The following is a 19,945-nucleotide window of genomic DNA, read 5'->3' on the forward strand; positions in this document are numbered from 1 at the left end:
AGAAGAAGATGGCACCCCTTTCCAGTACTCTTGCTTGGAAAATCCCATGGACAGAGGAGCCTGGGAGGCTATAGTCCACAGGGTTGCAAAGAGTTGGACACGGCTGAGTGACTTCACTTGAGGTCCAAGAAGGCAGAAGAGCAGACTTCCACCTGAGTTTGAGCCTCAGTATATGTTCACTATAGCACATCAGCATGCTAAATGACATACTCCAGGTGCCATGACTTGCCAAGGACGACCACAGAAAGTCAAAAAGTGGGCGGTGGCCCAATTTCTGAAAATCCTCACCCCTTCCCCCAAATAGCTGGAATACTCCTCCTACTCATTAGCCTATGAAGTTGCCCACCCCTACAAAAACTGACAACCCCCATACTCCCCTGCTGCTCTTGCCTCCTGACAGGGCCCACACTCTATGGAGTGTCTATCCTCCCTGGATAGACCTGTTTTCACTTTACTGTGGCTTACTCTTGAACTCTTTCTTGCTCAAAGCCAAGAACCCACGTTTGACGGCCTAGGAACTCAGACAAGACCTGTGATGTGACCATCCTCTCTCTTTCCCGGAAGTCCTTCCTTTCATGCAAATGACAGAAGACACATTCTTCAAAACATCAACGTCTAAAAGGGGAGTGAGAATTTAATGAAAAGATAGCTCAAGAGTACAGCACTATTAGATGGAAGTGTTTGCTATTATTTTGACTTTAGTGACTCATAAATCTGCCTTTTGATTGAAATTGTAAAAAGTATACACCAGTAGTAGCCAAATGAGTCATTATAGTTTATTATTTGGATTTTAAAAATCTCTGTATCACACAGTGTCTCCAATGATCACCTCCTAAATAACACAGAAACACAAACCAGGTAGTCCTTAATAGGTGAAGAAATTAAAAAATATTTTCTGTGCATGGGACTTACCTGGTGGTCCAATGGCTAAGACTCCAACTCTTTGCAACACTACGGACTGTAGCTCGTAAGGCCCTACTGTCCACAGGAGTCTCTGGGCAAGAATACTGGAGTGGGTTGCCATTTTCTTCTCCGGGGACCTTCCTGATCCAGGGATCAAACCCACATCTCTTAAGTCTCCTGCATCGGCAGGCTAGTTCTTTACCATTAGGACCACCAATTAAATAAATAAATATTTTTAAAACTTCCTCGATTTTTTTATTTGCATGCACTATGTACCTAAGATCATACGTACATAGTGGCTCAGATCATGAGCTCCTTATTGCCAAATTCAGACTTAAATTGAAGAAAGTAGGGAAAACCACTAGACCAATCAGGTATGACCTAAATCAAATCCCTTATGATTATACAGTGGAAGTGAGAAATAGATTTAAGGGACTAGATCTGATAGAGTGCCTGATGAACTATGGACGGAGGTTCGTGACATTGTACAGGAGACAGGGATCAAGACCATCCCCAAGAAAAAGAAATGCAAAAAAGCAAAATGGCTGTCTGGGGAGGCCTTACAAATAGCTGTGAAAAGAAGAGAAGCGAAAAGCAAAGGAGAAAAGGAAAGATATAAGCATCTGAATGCAGAGTTCCACAGAATAGCAAGAAGAGATAAGAAAGCCTTCCTTAGCGATCAATGCAAAGAAATAGAGGAAAACAACAGAATGGGGAAAACTAGAGATCTCTTCAAGAAAATTAGAGATACCAAGGGAACATTTCATGCAAAGATGGGCTCAATAAAGGACAGAAATGGTATGGACCTAACAGAAGCAGAAGATATTAAGAAGAGATGGCAAGAATACACAGAAGAACTGTACAAAAAAGATTTTCATGACGAAGATAATCATGATGGTATAATCACTCACCTAGAGCCAGACATCCTGGAATGTGAAGTCAAGTGGGCCTTAGAAAGCATCACTACGAACAAAGCTAGTGGAGGTGATGGAATTCCAGTTGAGCTCTTTCAAATCCTGAAAGATGATGCTGTGAAAGTGCTGCACTCAGTAAGCCAGCAAATTTGGAAAACTCAGCAGTGGCCACAGGACTGGAAAAGGTCAGTTTTCATTCCAATCCCAAAGAAAGGCAATGCCAAAGAATGCTCAAACTACCGCACAATTGCACTCATCTCACACGCTAGTAAAGTAATGCTCAAAATTCTCCAAGCCAGGCTTCAGCAATACGTGAACCGTGAACTTCCAGATGTTCAAGCTGGTTTTAGAAAAGGCCGAGGAACCAGAGATCAAATTGCCAACATCCGCTGGATCATCAAAAAAGTAAGAGAGTTCCAGAAAAACATCTATTTCTGCTTTATTGACTATGCCAAAGCCTTTGACTGTGTGGATCACAATAAACTGTGGAAAATTCTGAAAGAGATGGGAATACCAGACCACCTGACCTGCCTCTTGAGAAACCTATATGCAGGTCAGGAAGCAACAGTTAGAACTGGACATGGAACAACAGACTGGTTCCAAATAGGAAAAGGAGTATGTCAAGGCTGTATATTGTCACCCTCCTTATTTAACTTAGATGCAGAGTACATTATGAGAAATGCTGGGCTGGAAGAAGCACAAGCTGGAATCAAGATTGCCAGGAGAAATATCAATAACCTCAGATATGCAGATGACACCACCCTTATGGCAGAAAGTGAAGAGGAACTAAAAAGTCTCTTGATGAAAGTGAAAGAGGAGAGTGAAAAAGTTGGCTTAAAGCTCAACATTCAGAAAACGAAGATCATGGCATCTGGTCCCATCACTTCATGGGAAATAGATGGGGAAATAGTGGAAAGTGTCAGACTTTATTTTTGGGGGCTCCAAAATCACTGCAGATGGTGACTGAAGCTATGAAATTAAAAGACGCTTACTCCTTGGAAGAAAAGTTATGACCAACCTAGTTAGCATATTGAAAAGCAGAGACATTACTTTGCCAACAAAGGTCCGTCTAATCAAGGCTATGGTTTTTCCAGTGGTCATGTATGGATGTGAGAGTTGGACTGCGAAGAAAGCTGAGTGCCGAAGAATCGATGCTTTTGAAGTGTGGTTTTGGAGAAGACTCTTGAGAGTCCCTTGGACTGCAAGGAGATCCAACAAGTCCATTGTGAAGGAGATCAGTCCTGGGTGTTCTTTGGAAGGAATGATGCTAAAACTGAAACTCCAATACTTTGGCCATCTCATGCAAAGAGTTGACTCATTGGAAAAGACTGATGCTGGGGGCAGGAGGAGAAGGGGACGATCTAGGATGAGATGGCTGGATGGCATCACCGACTTGATGGACCTGAGTTTGAGTGAACTCCGGGAGTTGGTGATGGACAGGGAGGCCTGGCGTGCTGCTATTCATGGGGTCGCAAAGAGTTGGACACGACTGAGCGACTGAACTGAACTGAACTGAACTGATGTACCTAAGAGAACCAGTCTGGGAATCTTCCCACCGGGACACTGTGTGGAAAATGCAATTTGAATGATACTTAAGATTCAGGTAGAAAAACATCTCCCCCTTTTCTTAGCAGCTGGTGGAAAGCAGGCCGTGGGGCAGGCTGTTACAATAAGGCAGTTTCGGCAGTAGCTGGAGGTAGTGGGCTGGAGCTCCAAGGACATGCAAGGCAAGGCTAACACTATACAGATATTGTCTTAACCAAAACACTGATAATTGGCTTTATCTCACTCTCCACTTTCCATGGCTCAAACTATATCCTTAATTGAGGATTTGTGACCACCTAGCTCATTACTCACTTGTGAAATATGAGCTGGATTAGATTGTAGTGGCCCAGTGAGGCAAAGCCCTTCCAGAACTGAAATAGGATTCCAAGACACCATCAGTTGTTTTCAGAGTTTATAATCTGTCTCCAGCCTTTACATCTCAATTCCTGGAGTGTTTTCAATAGCTTCACAGACTTTTCTGAAGGTCCCAAAGACACATCAAAATCAACCCATATCAAACCGTTCTCATAATCTTATCTCCTGGCTCAGTTATCTTGTTTCCTATTTCATTTGTTCTGTCCCCTTCCTAGAACCTTCATAATCATCTTTGTTTTCTTCCTGCCCTCCTACCTCTAAACCAGGATTAACCACAATGCCTAAATCTCTCTCAAATTGGATTAATTGGAAAAGACCCCAGATGCTGGGAAAGATTGGGGGCAAAAGGTGGCAGAGGGTGAGATGGTTAGACAACATCTCTCGCTTAATGGAAATGAATTTGAGCAAACTGGGAAATAGTGAAGGACCGGGGAGCCTGCTGTGCTGCAGTCCGTAGGGTTACAAAGGGTTGGAAATGACTTGGCAACTGAACAACAATCTCCTTCCCATTTTATAACTTTCAAAGGCTTCCCCATTCACAAAAAGATCCAAATCTTTCAGAAAGGCTACAGGTCTCAGGTCAAAGATTATGTCAACTATAAATTGGCCCTTGCCAAAAGCACTTGCCATCTGCCTCTGCAGGATTGAACCCTTTGCTGCTGCAGCTCTTGACCTCCAACAGGATCTGAAGGGAGTTCAGGGTGGAGAATGAGGCATTTTGTGCTCCAGGGAAACTGGTGGAACAGGTCTGTAGAAAGTTATTTTCAGGAACTGATTTCATGATCCCAATCCTTGCATCTAGAAAAGTACTAAATCCCCTCCTGGTGACATCAGCTCCTCCTAACAGAAAACCTTTCGTAAGATTAAGTGCTTGATTGTGTAAACTCCTCCTTCACCAAAATCACATATATTGACCTTCCCGCACTACCCCTTTGGAGCAGTTTCTTCAAGCTATCTGAGGTGCTGTCTCCTGGGCTGCAGTTCTTATTTGGCCCCAAATAGAACTTAACTCTCACGGTATGCATCTTTTTCAAGTCAACAGTTGTCTCCTCTGAAAGACTGTTTGACCACAGTATCTAAAGTTGAACTGATTTATTTTTATTCTTGGTTCTTATTATGAACTATAATTCCCTTATACGTTCACGTATTTATCTGCTCCCACTCGTTCAGAATGTAAGGTAAGTGGGTCAGTATTTGACCATCATCAGTGCCCATTTTTATGAGCAACTTATAAACATGTTATTAATTTCACTGGAGCTTAGATTTTCAAAAAATTTAAAGACAAGTCTATTACTGGGCTCCCAACTAAAGCCACAAGAGCTAAGGCCTAACAAGTAGAACTGGAATAAAACACAAGTCTGTCTCCAGGCTACTGCTATTCAGTACAATTGAGGGCCACATATGTAATGTATATTTGTGTAGCAGTCACAGTTTTTAAAAAGATGTTTATTTGGCTGCATTGGAGCTTAGTTGCACATGCAGGATCTTTAGCTGTCGCTTGTTTCACGCATACTCTTTAGTTGAGGCATGTGGGGTCTAGTTCCCTGACCAGGGATGGAATCCAGGCCCTCTTGCATTGTGAACAAAGTCTTACCCACTGGACCACCAGGAAAGTTCCTAGTAGTCACATTTTAAAAAAGAAAAAGAAACAGTTGGAATTTTCATATTTTTAATGCATTCTATTTAAATCAAGATATAAAAAACTGTCAGTGAGGTATTTCACATTCTTCTGTTCATACTAGTATCTCTGACATTACATGTGCTTTGTACTTACATCATATCTTAAACGGACTAGCCTCATTTCATATGTTCGCAAGCCACCTGTGACAAACAGCTACCCTATTGGACAATGTGGGTTTTAGACCCTTGTGGTTTTCCAATCCCACTCAACGTTTGGTGAAAAAAAAGGGAAATCTTTGGTTAGACTTCCTGGGAATTTACAAGGGCATATTAACATGTTTAAAGAATTCAGAACTTTAATTTTACATATTTGACTGCTCTTTAGAACTTTAATTTCCCCTATTTGACTGCTCCCCTGCCCTCCATTAAGCTCTGTGTGACCCTCTGGAATGCGTTCTAAATTCGAAGGAAGGAGAATCAGAGTCCAGTCCGTCTGGGGCATTCTTTCTGAAACTTTGGCTGGAGGTTAGGAGTGACCGCTTAGGGACAGAATGGGTTGAAAAAAACATAGCCTTGGGCAAACTGGAGGCGAAAAGGCTTTTGCTATCATTCCAAGGATTATGGCCACCTACGTTTCTACTGAGTGACAGCTTTATTAGTGAGTTCCAGGGCCCAGCTGTCAAAAACAAAAAAAAAAGAGCTCGTGTTCCCGAAGCCGCGGTCATCTGAGTCCTAGCCTTCAAATTTCTATTCACTCGACAGTTATTTCTCGAGCGCCTGCGTACACAAGAGTGGGCAGAACAACTCCAAGGCCCCACACTGAGTTAAACTGAGTCTATCAGGGCAGGAGAGTCCTAGCGGTGACCCTGCGCCCCTCTCTATTGCTGGCTATGCCAAGCACCCCTCTTCCATTACCGCATTCAACAGGCGCCAGTCCCCTGGGAAGCAGGCAGACACTCACTCTTCAGAAAAGTAAGGAGAGGCTGAGTGACTTGTTATAATTCAGTAACACCGTGCGCAGCCCCGCGCTCGACTGGCACCCGGGGCAGGTGGTGGGCCCGCGCGGGCGCCTCGGGCCCCTCCAAGCGCCTCCACCGACCGGTCCGAGAAGCAGCGCGACCTCGGGCGGCGAGACCTGGGCGACCTCACAATGCACCAGAAGCGACGCCCCTCTCCGGGCCCTGGCGCGCGCAGTCCGGGCCGCATAAGCGACGAGACCTGCCCGGCAAGAGGGGACACCTGCTCCCCTCCGCCGCTCAGAGAAAGAACCCCTCACCTTTCTCACCCTGTCCCGCACCCGGACTGCAGTCGCGGAAGGGGATCCGGGCGGAAGTTTCCGGAGCGCCAGCCGGAAGTCGCTGGGGCGCCAGCAGGCTATTAAACTACCCTTCCCGTGAGGCTTCGCGGCGTCCCGCGGCTGCTGCGCGCATGCGCGCGCCCGGCGTGCGTGGCGACGTCACCGGTTCTAGAACGTTGCTGTGGTAGCGCTCGGGCGCCATGTTAGGACGAAGGGGAAGGAGGAGAAGCGCTTAAAGCGGCGGGAGCGGGTGCGGGAGTGGGGTAGGACCTAGGGCTAAGGCAGGCCCCCGCCCCCCTCCCTCCCGCCTCAGTGGATCATGCCCAGGGCGGCAGCGGCGGCGGTTGCGGGGGGGAAGTGACTGGGCGGTGCCGGCGCAGGAGACGATGCCGTTGTAAGTGATTTGTATTCTGTTTTCTCTCGCATGCCGACTGGGCCTTGGGGGGCGTCGGGCGAGGGGGAGGGGTCGCGGCACCCGGGCCCTCGCCCCGCGGGAGGCCGGCAGGACTGGGGCTCTTCCTGTTTCCTCTCTTCCCGCCCGCCGCCCCACTTCCCCCTTGTGCTCCGTTCCCGCTTCCCACCACCCCCTCCTTTCCTGGCTTTGGCGGTTGTCGGGCCGGGGGCCTTCCCCTTCCGGAAAGGGCCGGAGAAATCTCTTTAACTTGACTGCTCGTGCTTGATCCGATAATAGAAAGGAGGCGAGAGGGAAAAAAAAAAAAAAAGCCGGTGGCTAGCGGCCCGGGCGGAAGGCCCTGCTCCTCGCGGGGTCTGCACTCGGGGTTCGGGCTTGGCCCCCCGCCCCCACCCCGGCGCCTGGCGGGCTCATTCCGCTGCTTCTCTTCCCGGCCTACGTCTCCTCAGCGTTTCCAAGTTGGCCCACGTCGTGCGCCAGTGTTAACCCACTTCCACTTCCCAGCTTGCATGAACACGAGTTAAACAAACAAACCCAGTTTTGAGCGTCGAGCCCCGCTGTTTGGAACCTCTATCCCTCCACCCGGCCCAATTCCCTCCAGTCTTCCAATCCCCGGAAAAGGGGCATTTTCCCGGGCGCCCCCATCGAAAGGCGTTGCGTTACGTATTGCTCTCCCGGTTTTGTTTTGATAGGGTCGCCGGAGTTCTTCCTGCTTCCGTTTCTCTCTATCTGCAGTGATATAACTTTTTCTGTTTTTCTGATGGTAGACTTTTTCTTACTGTAGTTCGTCTTCGGCTTTTAATCCCACTAGGCCTACATCCTTTACTTGCTTTCGCTTGTAGAGTTTTGGGTTGTTTGTTTTTTTTTTAAGTTTTCTTTTTCTCTTTGAAAAACTGGGATGTAATTTGAGAACTCATTGTTGATAGAAAGATTACAGCCTTTTTTCCCTGCGTATATACACAGCAGTGCAGAGGCCTAAATAGTGAGACTGCATTTCTTCCATTTTTGAAGATTCAAGGGTAAGGAACGAAGGGCTGAGGCGTTCTTTTCGTTGTAGCCCCCAGGCATGTAATCGACACTTGAAATTTTGCTTCAAGGCAGAAGAGAAATTTTAGGGTTTTTGACACCTACTGTAGCGCCTCAGGTTTTTTTTGTTTTGTTTTGTTTTTAGTAAAATCAACTTTTCTGCAAATATATGTGATTATAGTTTTACAGTTTTATTTATGTACGTATACGTGTGTGTCTCTCTTTACAGGTGAGGCTCTAACTTTGAAACAGGCATTAAACACACCTGTCGTACTTTACAGGATATTTTAGAAAAGAGTTTCACGTTCCTTCTCACCCACTCCAGTCATTTTGTTAAGAGGCCCATCGCATATTATTTCTGTAATGAGAATATTTGTTAGTTTTAATTAAATATATAGACCTAGAGTCTTGTAACCTGCAAGGTCCCTGTTAATTGATTTCTTCCTTTTATGGAACGATAAAAAGGGTCACTAGGAGAACCGAGTCTTAGCAGGATTTTTGTGGCATTTTTCAATTCAGCAGCTATTAAAGTCAACCTTAATGTTTGCAGTAATGCCATGTGACTCTGTGTTAGCTCACATTTTACTGCTGTTTTTGAAAAAGGACTTCTCTTTCTGATAATCCATCATGTCAGTGTTAAACATTGATCAGTAATACGATATGTGTTCTTAAAGTGGTTTAATGAAGAAATTATTTTAGAAATTGACATTTCTTTTATACCTACTTTTTCCCAACATTGGGAAAGGGAAGTATACATTTCTTTTAAAGACCTAAGTGCTTCAGATTTTTGGGAAGTTAGTTCAAATGTTTAAAATGGGAGACACAGTGAAGGCAGCAGATTCCCACACATGGATATTGCCTTTCTAGTGTGTTTCTTGAAATGTGGACAGATATTCATTAGCTGTCCCTCTTTTATTTTTAACCCTAAGTGTACTATAGCCCTTTTGAAATAAACTGGAAAGGCCAAAGACAGCCAAGTTAAATAGGCTCCCTGTCCCCCATTAATTTGCTTTGTTTTTCATGTTTTGGTGTCATTAAATTTTATTTCATGTTTTGAATTGTGATTTTCAAACTGTATTGTGTTTGACTTCCAGTTACATGTTCAGTATGGCTGTTAAAATTGTATGGGGGATGGGGTTAAGGTATAGACCATAGATAAGTTGTCAGAATGGATAAAATCCAAACAGATTATTGAAGTTAGGTCATTAGAAAATCATTAGAAAACATTGTGAACAAGTCTCCCATATATTGTCCCAAAGCATATCTAATTGCACATATAATTTTGAAAAGCTGACATGGTTTAAGAGCCATGGTCATGAAGTTTCCAAGATTTTTGATAGTCTTCAGATCCATTAACACAGTATTTCTCATCTTGGTACTATTGATATTTTAGGCCGATAATTCTGTCATGTGTATTGTAGGGTGTTTAACAACATCCCTGACCTCTAGATTTCAGGATTCCCACTCCCCATATTCTGGTAATGACAACCACAAATGTGTCCAAATGTTGCCAGGTGTACCCTGGGGACCAAAATCTTGTTGAGAGCCACTGCATTAATATAAAGTATAATACCGTATGGGAACTGTATTCCAATTTCTGCCTTATTCTGTGCTGGTCAGATCTTTATTTATTTTTCAGCTCACTTCTGGCTATCACTGGTAATGAAAAGACTTCAAGGAGAATAAACATTATCAATGATTTAATATTCATGCCACATTTTTAGGATATTATTGGAAGAGATATTTAGCAAGAGTTGGCGGGAGACAATAGCTTTTCTTCCAGATACTTGGGAGTTGTCACCAAAAAGAGGGGAATTGGAGTAGTTTCCTCTAGCGATAAGAGCTAGAACTGGGACCATTTGGTGGATAGTAATATTGTGTAGCAGTGGTTTTCAGAGTGTGACCTGTAGAAGTCTGGACGTTGGGGGTCTTTGATCCTTAGAGAGTACATAAAATCCAAACTATTCACAGTGTTGAGGTGTTATGTCTTTTTTAGTCTGTTGATATTTGCACCGCTGCTGTAATGATGCTTGTGCTTTAGGAAGAATTGAGGCAGAGGTGCCGTATCCTTCTAGTTGTCGTTATGTTATTTCATTGCACACATGCACACAGACACACAGTTTGAAAAAAAAAAGTCCTTGATGAAGCAGTAAAAATGTTAATTTTACTACGACTCTTGGCCCTTGAGTTTGTCTTTTAAATATGTTGTGATAAAATGGAAAGTACACATTAAACTGCTAGAAAGAAGGATGGTGGTTTTATGAAGAGCTCACCTGGTTGATTTGTGAGCTAAGCTAGTGCTTTTCGTATGGAGTTCTGTTTTTACCTGAAAGAACAAGTGATGAACCATGATGTTCATACTTGACGACTTAGCATTTGCTTGAAAAATGGAGTCTGTCTTTAAGGAAAACAACTGACAATGTAGTCAGTGATAAAATTTGAGCTTTCAAGCAAAACTTAGAATTTTGTAATGCTTGTTTCTGCCATTGTGAACTTGTCAGCTTCCAATAATTAAAAATATTTCTGATTTGATTGATGGTGATATTAATGAACACTTTAAAAATACTGTGGTTTTTAAAATGTGTCAACATTTGGAAGGCAGGTGTAAGTGCAGGATGGACCAATGGATTTTAATACACGAATACAAAGGGTTTTTTTGCTGTGGTTTCTGCTTTCATATTTTAACTAGGCTTTAAGAAATTACCACTTGGGGCATTTTGGTGTAGTATTAAAGAAGAATATCCACAGTTATTTGAAAAGACTTAAAATACTCTTTTTTTCCACTTACAGTGGTGTAAATCCAGGTTTTCTTCCTGTGCATCTACGAAAACAATTTATCAAAAAGGATTGCATGCAGAAGCAGATATGAGAATCCAGCTGTTTTTGATTAAACCAGAATTAAAGAGATTTACAAAAATGTAGAATAGTGTTATACTCACTGAATCTTTGGTTTTAGAAAACAGTTATTTTTAAAAAAAATCATTTATGTTGGCATATGATAGATCTCTTGTCACTTAAATGAATTGGCATTTAAAATTTCCGTTGCAATCTCTAATGCACTAAACAGTGACAGACGTAATCCACGTAAACTTGAGCTTATTTGAGTCTTCATGAGTTGTAAGAGAGTCCTAAGACCCAAAAGTTTGAGAACTGCGGCTGTGTAGTAACAGCTGACAGCTGTCCCAGGCTGCTGTTGGCAGTGGTGGTGTCAGCGCGGCATCTCTGGTGGGTTTTGAACTGTCTGGAGGAATGGACACACCTGATAGAGAGACGTTTTTTGTTGTCAGTGAAAAACAGTGTATTAGGTAATCTTTAAGAAGGGTGACGTCTGAGAGTTTTTGATTACCAGATTTTAAGAAATAGAGGTTTTGTAATGAGCTGGTTACTGCTTAATAATGCTGGTTATGGTTTTGAAATGTAATTGTTGTTTAGTCACTCAGTTGTGTCGACTCTTTATGACCCCATGGACTGCAGCCTGCAGGCTCATCTGTCCATGGGATTTCTGAGGCAAGAATAATGGAGTGGGTAGCCATTCCCTTCTCCAGAGGATCTTGCACCAGGAATCAAGCTTGCGTCTCCTGCATTGCAGGTGGATTCTTTACCGCTGAGCCATGGGAAAGCCCATGTGATATTTTACTGTAAACATGTTTTCAATTCATGCTATTTTGATGGAGAAATTGGGAGGGAAAGTATTGGATCTGGGTAAATTTATAAGCCTATTCACTTCCTACTCTCTGACTGCCCTCCACCACCACCCCTTAAGCCTTCTAGCTTGAAAACATCTTTTAAAATGTTTTGATTCATCAGAATATTCCATTTCTTGGCAGCTGAACTACTTCAAGTTAACATTACAATTAAATTTCACCTTCAGTTGCATGTAGGCAAGTTTATAAAAGCTAACTTTAGGCAAAATGAGGCCAGTTGGAGTCCCAGCTATTTTTCACTTTTGGTTGGTGGAAGAGACTTGTCTTTTATTTGGTATGTTCATCATCCTGATACTTCAGCAGCTTTTAAATGACTGTACAGGCTCAGTTTCTGACTCATGAAACAGCCCCATTGCAGGAGATATTAGTTCTTGAATGAATGAATGAATGTGGCAGTCGCTCAGTCATGTCTGATTGCAACCCTATGGACTATATGGTCCGTTGAATTCTCCAGGCCAGAATATTGGAGTGGGTAGCTTGTTCCCTTCTCCAGGGGATCTTCCCAATCCAGGGACAGAACCTAGGTCTCCCGCATTGCAGGCAGATTCTTAACCAGCTGAGCCACAGGGGAAGCCCCCTAAGTTGTAGATTGGAACCAAATTCGACTCTGGGTTCCATGTTTCATCCTCATCCTAGTACTGTAGCATCTGTGTACCTTTTTGGTGTTTTCTCAACTCAATTGGCGTCTGTTGATATGTCTTAAGTATACTCAAGTTTCAAGATCGGGTTCTCGAAAAATATTTGTTTTGTCTTTGGATTGCAGGTCTGCAGAATTTTATAGCATTCTGATTTGAAAACTTAAGGATTTGGGGAAGAAGAAAATGTAGAAGTTTAAAATAGATAATCTTTATTCCTCTTCTGTTACAGAATTGTCTCTCAAATTTCTATTTCCTCTATATTTCAGAAACCAGATTCTTGTATTTTACAGTCTTTGTAGTTTTTAAGGTTTTATATAAGAATAGTGTTCCTGACATTTTGGTTATTAGCATCTAAATTGCGTATCCTGGAGTTACTGTGTATAATACTATGATATAATACGTTGTTGAATATTTTTTTCTGATACACTTTAAAATTTTTTTAGATTCTCTAGTTACATTTCCCTCATTTTCAAATTATGCTTGACAAATACTGATGCAGGAATGCTGTGATTTGGCCATTTTTGTTGTTTTTACTTCTAACCCCTTTTAGACGGCAAAGGGACAGTTAGAAGTGCCCTTAGGAAAGAGGGGGAAATACCTGGCCTTTGTTACAATTGAGTAATGAGTGCTTTTCTCTGTATAATCAACCGTTTATTTCCAAAGTTTGACCTTGGGATTCATCATAATTTGTTCCCCCTGAGGGTGAACTATTGCTTCATCTGTAGGTGCTCTGATGCTTACTAAATATTGGCTGGATGAGCCACCTGGACTATATATTTTAAGATTGTAGTTAGGTTTTAACTATATTTAGTACCTCTTATACAGGCTGAAGGTGATACAGCCATTTAGAATAATGTCTTAGCAAATACTGTAAGCTTGACTGTTAAGCTACTAGCAAAATTTAAATATATTTTAAACTTTTTGTGAAAGAGTAGATTGTATTATTTCTGCTAAGAATTAATATTTAGTGCACATTCAGATATTTTACAGAGATCGCATATTCTTACTTTGTTCAGTGTCCTTTTATCCTGCTCGAGTGGACACATTATGTTTACGGTTAAGGCCTTTAAACAGCAAATTATATAATTTACACCTAAAGATTATATATAAAGATATATATATATCATGTTATTGTGATTTATCTGATTACTTTCAAGGGAAGGTAAGTTAAGCTTTCAGTTTTAACTTTACTGACTAAAACTAACAAGAATTGAGTGTTTTCTGTTGACTAGTATCTACATTTTGAGGCAATTGGCCCTGTTAATATGATGGGTCTCCAGTTCCAAATGTCCCATAGGAGGAGGCAGGGATCCATCAGAAGCTTGAGCTTTGTTTAAATTGAGATGAAAGCCGTTAAATATTAACCATTTCCGAAAACACCTGGTGATTTGTTGTCCTTTCGGTTAGTGTGTTATCTGCTGAGACTGCTTTTTTCCAGTTCTCCAGTTGTTGAGAGTGCACACCTCCTTATCCTTTTCCTTTGGCATAGCCTTGATTCTTTCTGTACTATTTATTGTAAGCTTTTATTTTGCACCCATCTGTTGTTTAAAGATCTGAATCCCTGACCAAATTTGAGATTCTCATTAAGGATAGAGACTATCTTTGTATTCCTGGTTTTAGTATTGTCTCTCATACATATTTGGGATCCTAATTCAGTAAATTTCAGCCTAGTAATATAGTTTTTGGAAAAAATAAATGAGGAAAAAGTGCTTTTAGGAAAATTGGATTAATGAAGTTTGATAGATAACCTTGAATGCTTTACCAGTGCTCTAAAGCTGTAAATCATGATTTGTATTTAATTTTCTAATCACAGAGCATTACACTGAAGAGGCCATCTTAAAGTTTTTATTTCAGTTCTTTAAAATAACCGTTTGATTAGGATAAACTACAGAGCCAAGAATCAAAATGCTAATTATTGATTTAAATTGAGCAGTTATTTGGTGTCTCTTGCTGTTGGTGAATGATTTAGGGGGAGAGGGGTTTAGCCTCTTTACCATCATAAACTTAATGGTGAATAGTAAGAATCAGATTTTCAACTTCTGTATCATTTCATCAATTTAAAAAAAAATGCTATAACAAATCAAAACAAAATGTTATAAGATGAAATTATTCCACAAGTCAATTCTGCTTGTTATATTTCTATGCACGTATAGACATAATAGACATAGGTGGTTCAGATGGTAAAGAATCTGCCTGCAATGCAGGAGACCCAGGTTAGATCCCTGGGTGGGGAAGATCCCCTAGAGAAGGGCATGGCAACCTGCTCCAGTATTCTTGTCTAGCAGGCCACAGTCCATGGGGTTGCAGAGTCAGACACAACTGAGCGACTGAACAACAAGATGGATGTAATAATACACAAATGACTTTTGAAGATACAAGACTGTATGTTGTGAAAGACGTCTGGAGGCTTTCAGGTGCCTGAGGTCATACCCTGACCCAGTGAATTTAGGTCAGCCTTTCCTCTCTGGGGTTCCTTCGTGGCTCAGAGGTTAAAGCGTCTGCCTCCAATGCGAGAGACCCAGGTTCGATCCCTGGGTCGGGAAGATCCCTTGGAGAAGGAAATGGTAACCACTCCAGTATTCTTGCCTGGAGAATCCCGTGGACAGAGAAGCCTGGTAGGCTACAGTCCAGGGGGTCTCAGAGTCGGAAACGACTGAGCAACTTCACTTTCAACTTGCAAGATGAAGGAACTCAAGAGAGCAACTTTCCTCTCTTGAGTTTCTTCATCTGTAAAATGGAGACAGGTAATAGTAGAGTCATTCAAACAGTTGGGAATAATGTAAAGTGCTTGCCACACTATCTGGAATATCCTGAGGTTTCAATAAATACTATTATCATACTTACATTCTGCAACACCTGACATGGTGAGCATCTTTCCATGCTACTACCTCATTCTTTTTATATAGCGTAGATTTAAGTTGTAAGAATGCACCATAATTCGTCAGTTCTGTATCATATTAATGGATATTTAGGTGGTTTCCAGTTTGTAATGCACTGTGAACAGTGTTCCTGCAAACAACCTTGGGTATCTTTTGTACTGTTCCTATGAGAAAGGTCAAATTCCAGAATCTGTGGGGTCAAGAGAGATATTTATTTACAAATACCAAGCATGGTCCCTTTATAAAGGATAATGCTGGAATAGGCACTGCCCATTTCAAGATCATTGTTGCTCTACAGGATTTTGGGCCCATATTTGGCCTGTCTCTAATCCATTGTATTCCTACCCCATGAGCAGTAGAAATTTGTGCTTTACTATACACATTTTATGTATTAAAAATGTATTGTAAATTAAAGAGCATATGTCTTCCAATTTCAGGGCCTTCAGTTTGAGTCCTTGTGTCCTAGTGAATTTGTGTAAGATAGATTGCTAGAGGTGAAATTGCTAGATGTAGCTTTAAAAAAAATTTGATGACTCCAGATTGCTTTTAAAAATTATATGCCAAGTTCACCTCCTTTGTGATGGATAAGAGTGCTCATTTTCTTATACCATTGCTAACATTAGATGGTTATAAGTCTTTCATTTTTACCAGATATACATCAGCCCTCTTTTTCTCCAATCGGACAGGAAAAAAAAATGATTGTCTTAATGTGCTTCCTTGATTTGCAATGAAACTTTTTAAAAAGTTGATATAAGAACATATTAAGGATACAGGTTTCCCTCGCTATCCGAAAGTAGAGGGGTCCTATGAAACCTTTTGTAAGCCAAAATGGCATAAAATGAAGAAGCAGCTACCTTACGTGCATCTTGCTAACAGATGCACAGAATAAATTGAGATAAAGCATAGCGGCTCACAGACACAGTTCAAAGTTATAGCAGTTTGATAGTGAACATACATATGTCCTGGGAAAGGAGGTTGGTAGTAGTGCCACTCTTGCCACTCAGGGTGCAGGCTACCTCTGAAACAGCTTGCAAAACAAACGAACAGTGTTTTTGCCTTTTTTTGTAAAAGTGAAAATTGGATTTCATTCAGTTAGTGAAAACAAGTACTAATGTAGTTTTTCATTGGAGTGTTCCTTACTTTCCTCACTTACTTGAAGTGGTCATCAATATACTATACCCATGACTGATCATACTTCGACTGTTTGAAAGTATGGCTACTTAAGTGAAGTCACTCAGTTGTGTCTGACTCTTTGTGGCTTCATGGACTGTAGCCCTTCACACTCCTCCGTCCATGAGATTTTCCAGGCAAGAGTACTGGAGCGGGTTGCCATTTCCTTCTCCAGAGGATCTTCCAAACCCAGGGATCGAACCCGGGTCTCTGGCATGATAGGCAGACGCTTTACTGTTTGAGCCACCAGGGAAATCACTTAACTGGTTTACAAATCATAGGAACTTGCAGCATTTGAGTTAGCTTTATAGTTACGGCAGTATAAGTGCCATAAGAGTGGTTCTTAATATTTCAGAGTGCAAGTATTGTTTAAACTGGATGCCTAAACTTTTGAGACAAGTTTCTAGCCAAAATAAGCAGCCTACATTCATACTCCAGTTTGACAAAAATGTTGTCATTTCTAAGTTCCCTAATTAGATTTAGATCCTAGACAGCCTAGCATGGGGAAGGGAAGGATCTTTGTGTTTGGAAACTGGTCCTCTGTGACATAAATGTGTTACAGTATTTAAGTTTTTAGTTTGCCATCCAAAGCAGAGAAGAGCTTTAATGACTCCACAGAGGTACAGCTTAATAAAAGTGACACAACTAATGGCAGAGGTGAAATCAGAGCAGCGTAACTAGCAGAGGGGACAGCAGGCCTGCTTTCTCTTTATCAGATTGCTTTTGGGTTGAGAGCAGATTTTGTGGACCCAGTTTTGAATGCCTTTACACCAGAAGTCATGTGGTTTTTAAGGAAGCCCTGATTTAGGAGGGTAATGTTTGGTAGGCAGTGTGTATGGCAGACTGCCATAGTCAGGGAATAGAAGGAGTGGGACCAAGATGCCAAGAGTCAGAACAAGTATTGGAATGGAGTTGTTATATAAAATGTTGTTGAAGTTTAAAAACAAGAAAAAAATAAAGGTGGGCATGTGTCATGTGCAAGCTTTGCCTTGATGTAAATTATTTTAAATATTATAAAGAAAATGCCCGTATGTTATAAGAGAGAACTCTGAAAATATTTAGTATTATGCTCTCTTCCTCCCTCCTGACCCCCAGAACAGTAGAATGGGGGAAAAACTGTTGGGCTGCCCTTTGTAATTTTGTGCATGTGAGCTCACTCAGTCCTATCCAACTCCTTGTGACCCGGTGGACTAGCCCACCTTGGCTCCTCTGCCCTTGGGACTTTCTAAGCAAGAATACTGGAGTGGGTTGCCATTTCCTCCTCCAGGGGATCTTCCTGATCCAGGGATCTAACTCTCATCTTCTTCATTGGCAGGCAGATTCTTTACCACTGAGCCACTGGGAGAGCCCTTTGTAATTTTGAAGGGTAGGGCACAATTTCTGTCTTGCTTCGATTCAGAAAGGATTCAGATTTAAAAAGGCTTTAGTCATATTTTGAAAGCTGGCAAGATGTTTACATTAAAGGTGGATGAAGAGGATGGATCAGGGCAGAGGTATAAAACTAGAAATTAGGGTACTAAAATAGTTCTAAAAGAAGTACAGTGATTTTTGGATTTTTGCAGAGAACTTGCAGGATGGCCATCAGTTTTGCTGTAAGAATTCAGGCAGTAGCCTAATGCTAAGTCGCTTCAGTCGTGTCCGACTCTGTGTGACCCCATAGACGGCAGCCCACCAGGCTCCCCCGTCCCTGGGATTCTCCAGGCAAGAACACTGGAGTGGGTTGCCATTTCCTTCTCCAATGCATGAAAGTGAAAAGTGAAAGGGAAGTCGCTCAGTCGTGTCCGACTCTTAGCGACCCCATGGACTGCAGCCTACCAGGCTCCTCCATCCATGGGATTTTCCAGGCAAGAGTACTAGAGTGGGGTGCCATTGCCTTCTCCGCAGTAGCCTAAAGGTAGACACAAATATGTTCATGAGATGAAAGTGAACCAGTTATTCAGGAAAAGCACAAGCATTCTTGATATTTAAATGGAAAACCAAAAAGACATTTTAATGGATCACAAATACGCTGGCTCTGTATCTAGTTTTTTTCCTTATTGTTTTATATAATTGTAGAAGTTATTTTTTTAAAATAGTTAAGTGGGAAGAAAACTGCATATTGGTAAAAATGTCTCTAAAAAGTGATGGACCATGGACAGGTGGCTCCTGTGTTCAAGAATTTCAGGAAGAGCTTTTACATTCTTGGGATTGATAGCTAGCTGTCTGGTGTATGGTTCCAGGAGAAATTCTGTAAAGGAGAACTTTTCAAATTACCCAATATTAGAATGTGTATATTATCTTTGTTAGAAACAAGACAGCAAAAAAGATCCTTAAATTTTGTCCCTCTCCTTAATTTCTAATGTTTAAATGGAAAAATTTGACTTCTTCTATTCAATCGTAGCTAATGTTTCTACATTTCAGACGTTCAGAGCATCTGGCATCCTAAAACTCCTAGTCTAGCTACTTAGGCTAAGCTTAAGCTATTTTTATTGGAGGCATAGGTGTCTTGTACCTTTCAGAACATGTATTTATTTCTTTCCTTTCATTTGGTTGTGATTTATTTTTATTTCTTTCATACATGTTCTTGAATTAGTACATATTCTATATATAACTTGTACTAAATATGTACACATATAGAGATAGGTGATATATATGTTCTTTGTTGCATTAGATGAGTCAAATAAATGGGGTTTTATCTTCTATGATGTGACTACATTTTGAATAAACATTTACAGCTGGGGTATGATTTTTTTCCCCATCAGAATGTTAATAAGGAAACTAATGTAGACGTCAACATTTTTCCCCCCAGTTAAAGTAAGCAAACTTGGTGTGAATTTAGAAGTCTGAGCTTACTTGGTGTGAATTTAAAAATCTGAGCCTATATCCAGTATTTTTGGCAATATAGTTGAAAGAGACAGTGGACTTTCCTAGCATTGTTTTTTGTGTGACAATGAAGAACCTGAATATTGAGAAAGAAAAAAATGAGTCTGCCAAGAAAGCTTAATGCCACTGAGAATGGGCACCCATATTTTGGTGATATTCAAACTCAACTGGTAATGAATTTAGCCCCTTCAGAAAGGAAGAGTGCAGATGAACTATTACTTGCTCAAAAAAAAAAAAAAGAAAAAAAATCAGTAGAGGTTTAAGTTAGGAAAATATGAATTCAGTTTATACTTGACTTGAAAGCTCTCATTACTTGCTTGAACCAAATCTGGCTAGAATGAACTTTATATTTGTTTTCTTTTCTGGCTCTACGTACATTAAAATCATTTATAAAGAGTATTTATAATCCTGGGGTGGTCATGAAGGGCTGTAGTTTACTTGGAGAAACTCATATGAAGCAGTGAACAATGCACGAGAATTTAATTACGCTAAGATATGTGGTAAATGTATTTTTTTACACTTAATATGTAATTTATCTGGAATCTATTAGAGCATGGTGGGAAGAAATGGTTGGGCAGTTTTGAGGGCTACCTTTTTTAT

The 19,945-nt window shown here is 41.2% G+C and overlaps 1 protein-coding gene across 4 annotated transcripts in view; it reads left to right on the forward strand.

Moving 5' to 3' along the window:
• The first annotated feature begins 6,817 nt into the window (after positions 1-6,817).
• Positions 6,818-19,945, forward strand: part of PAPOLA (poly(A) polymerase alpha) — a 53,123-nt gene continuing 39,995 nt past the window's right edge. For 3 of the 4 annotated variants that reach the window (XM_055556418.1, XM_055556420.1, XM_055556421.1), the window contains exon 1: positions 6,818-7,048. In XM_055556418.1, coding sequence (XP_055412393.1) covers positions 7,041-7,048 — 8 coding nt within the window. In that variant the 5' untranslated portion in view covers positions 6,818-7,040. The remainder of the gene's footprint in view (positions 7,049-19,945) is intronic. The other variant, XM_055556419.1, reaches the window with a different exon arrangement.

This window comes from Bubalus kerabau, chromosome 19 (assembly GCF_029407905.1).
Source record: "Bubalus kerabau isolate K-KA32 ecotype Philippines breed swamp buffalo chromosome 19, PCC_UOA_SB_1v2, whole genome shotgun sequence".
Lineage (NCBI taxonomy): Eukaryota > Metazoa > Chordata > Mammalia > Artiodactyla > Bovidae > Bubalus > Bubalus kerabau.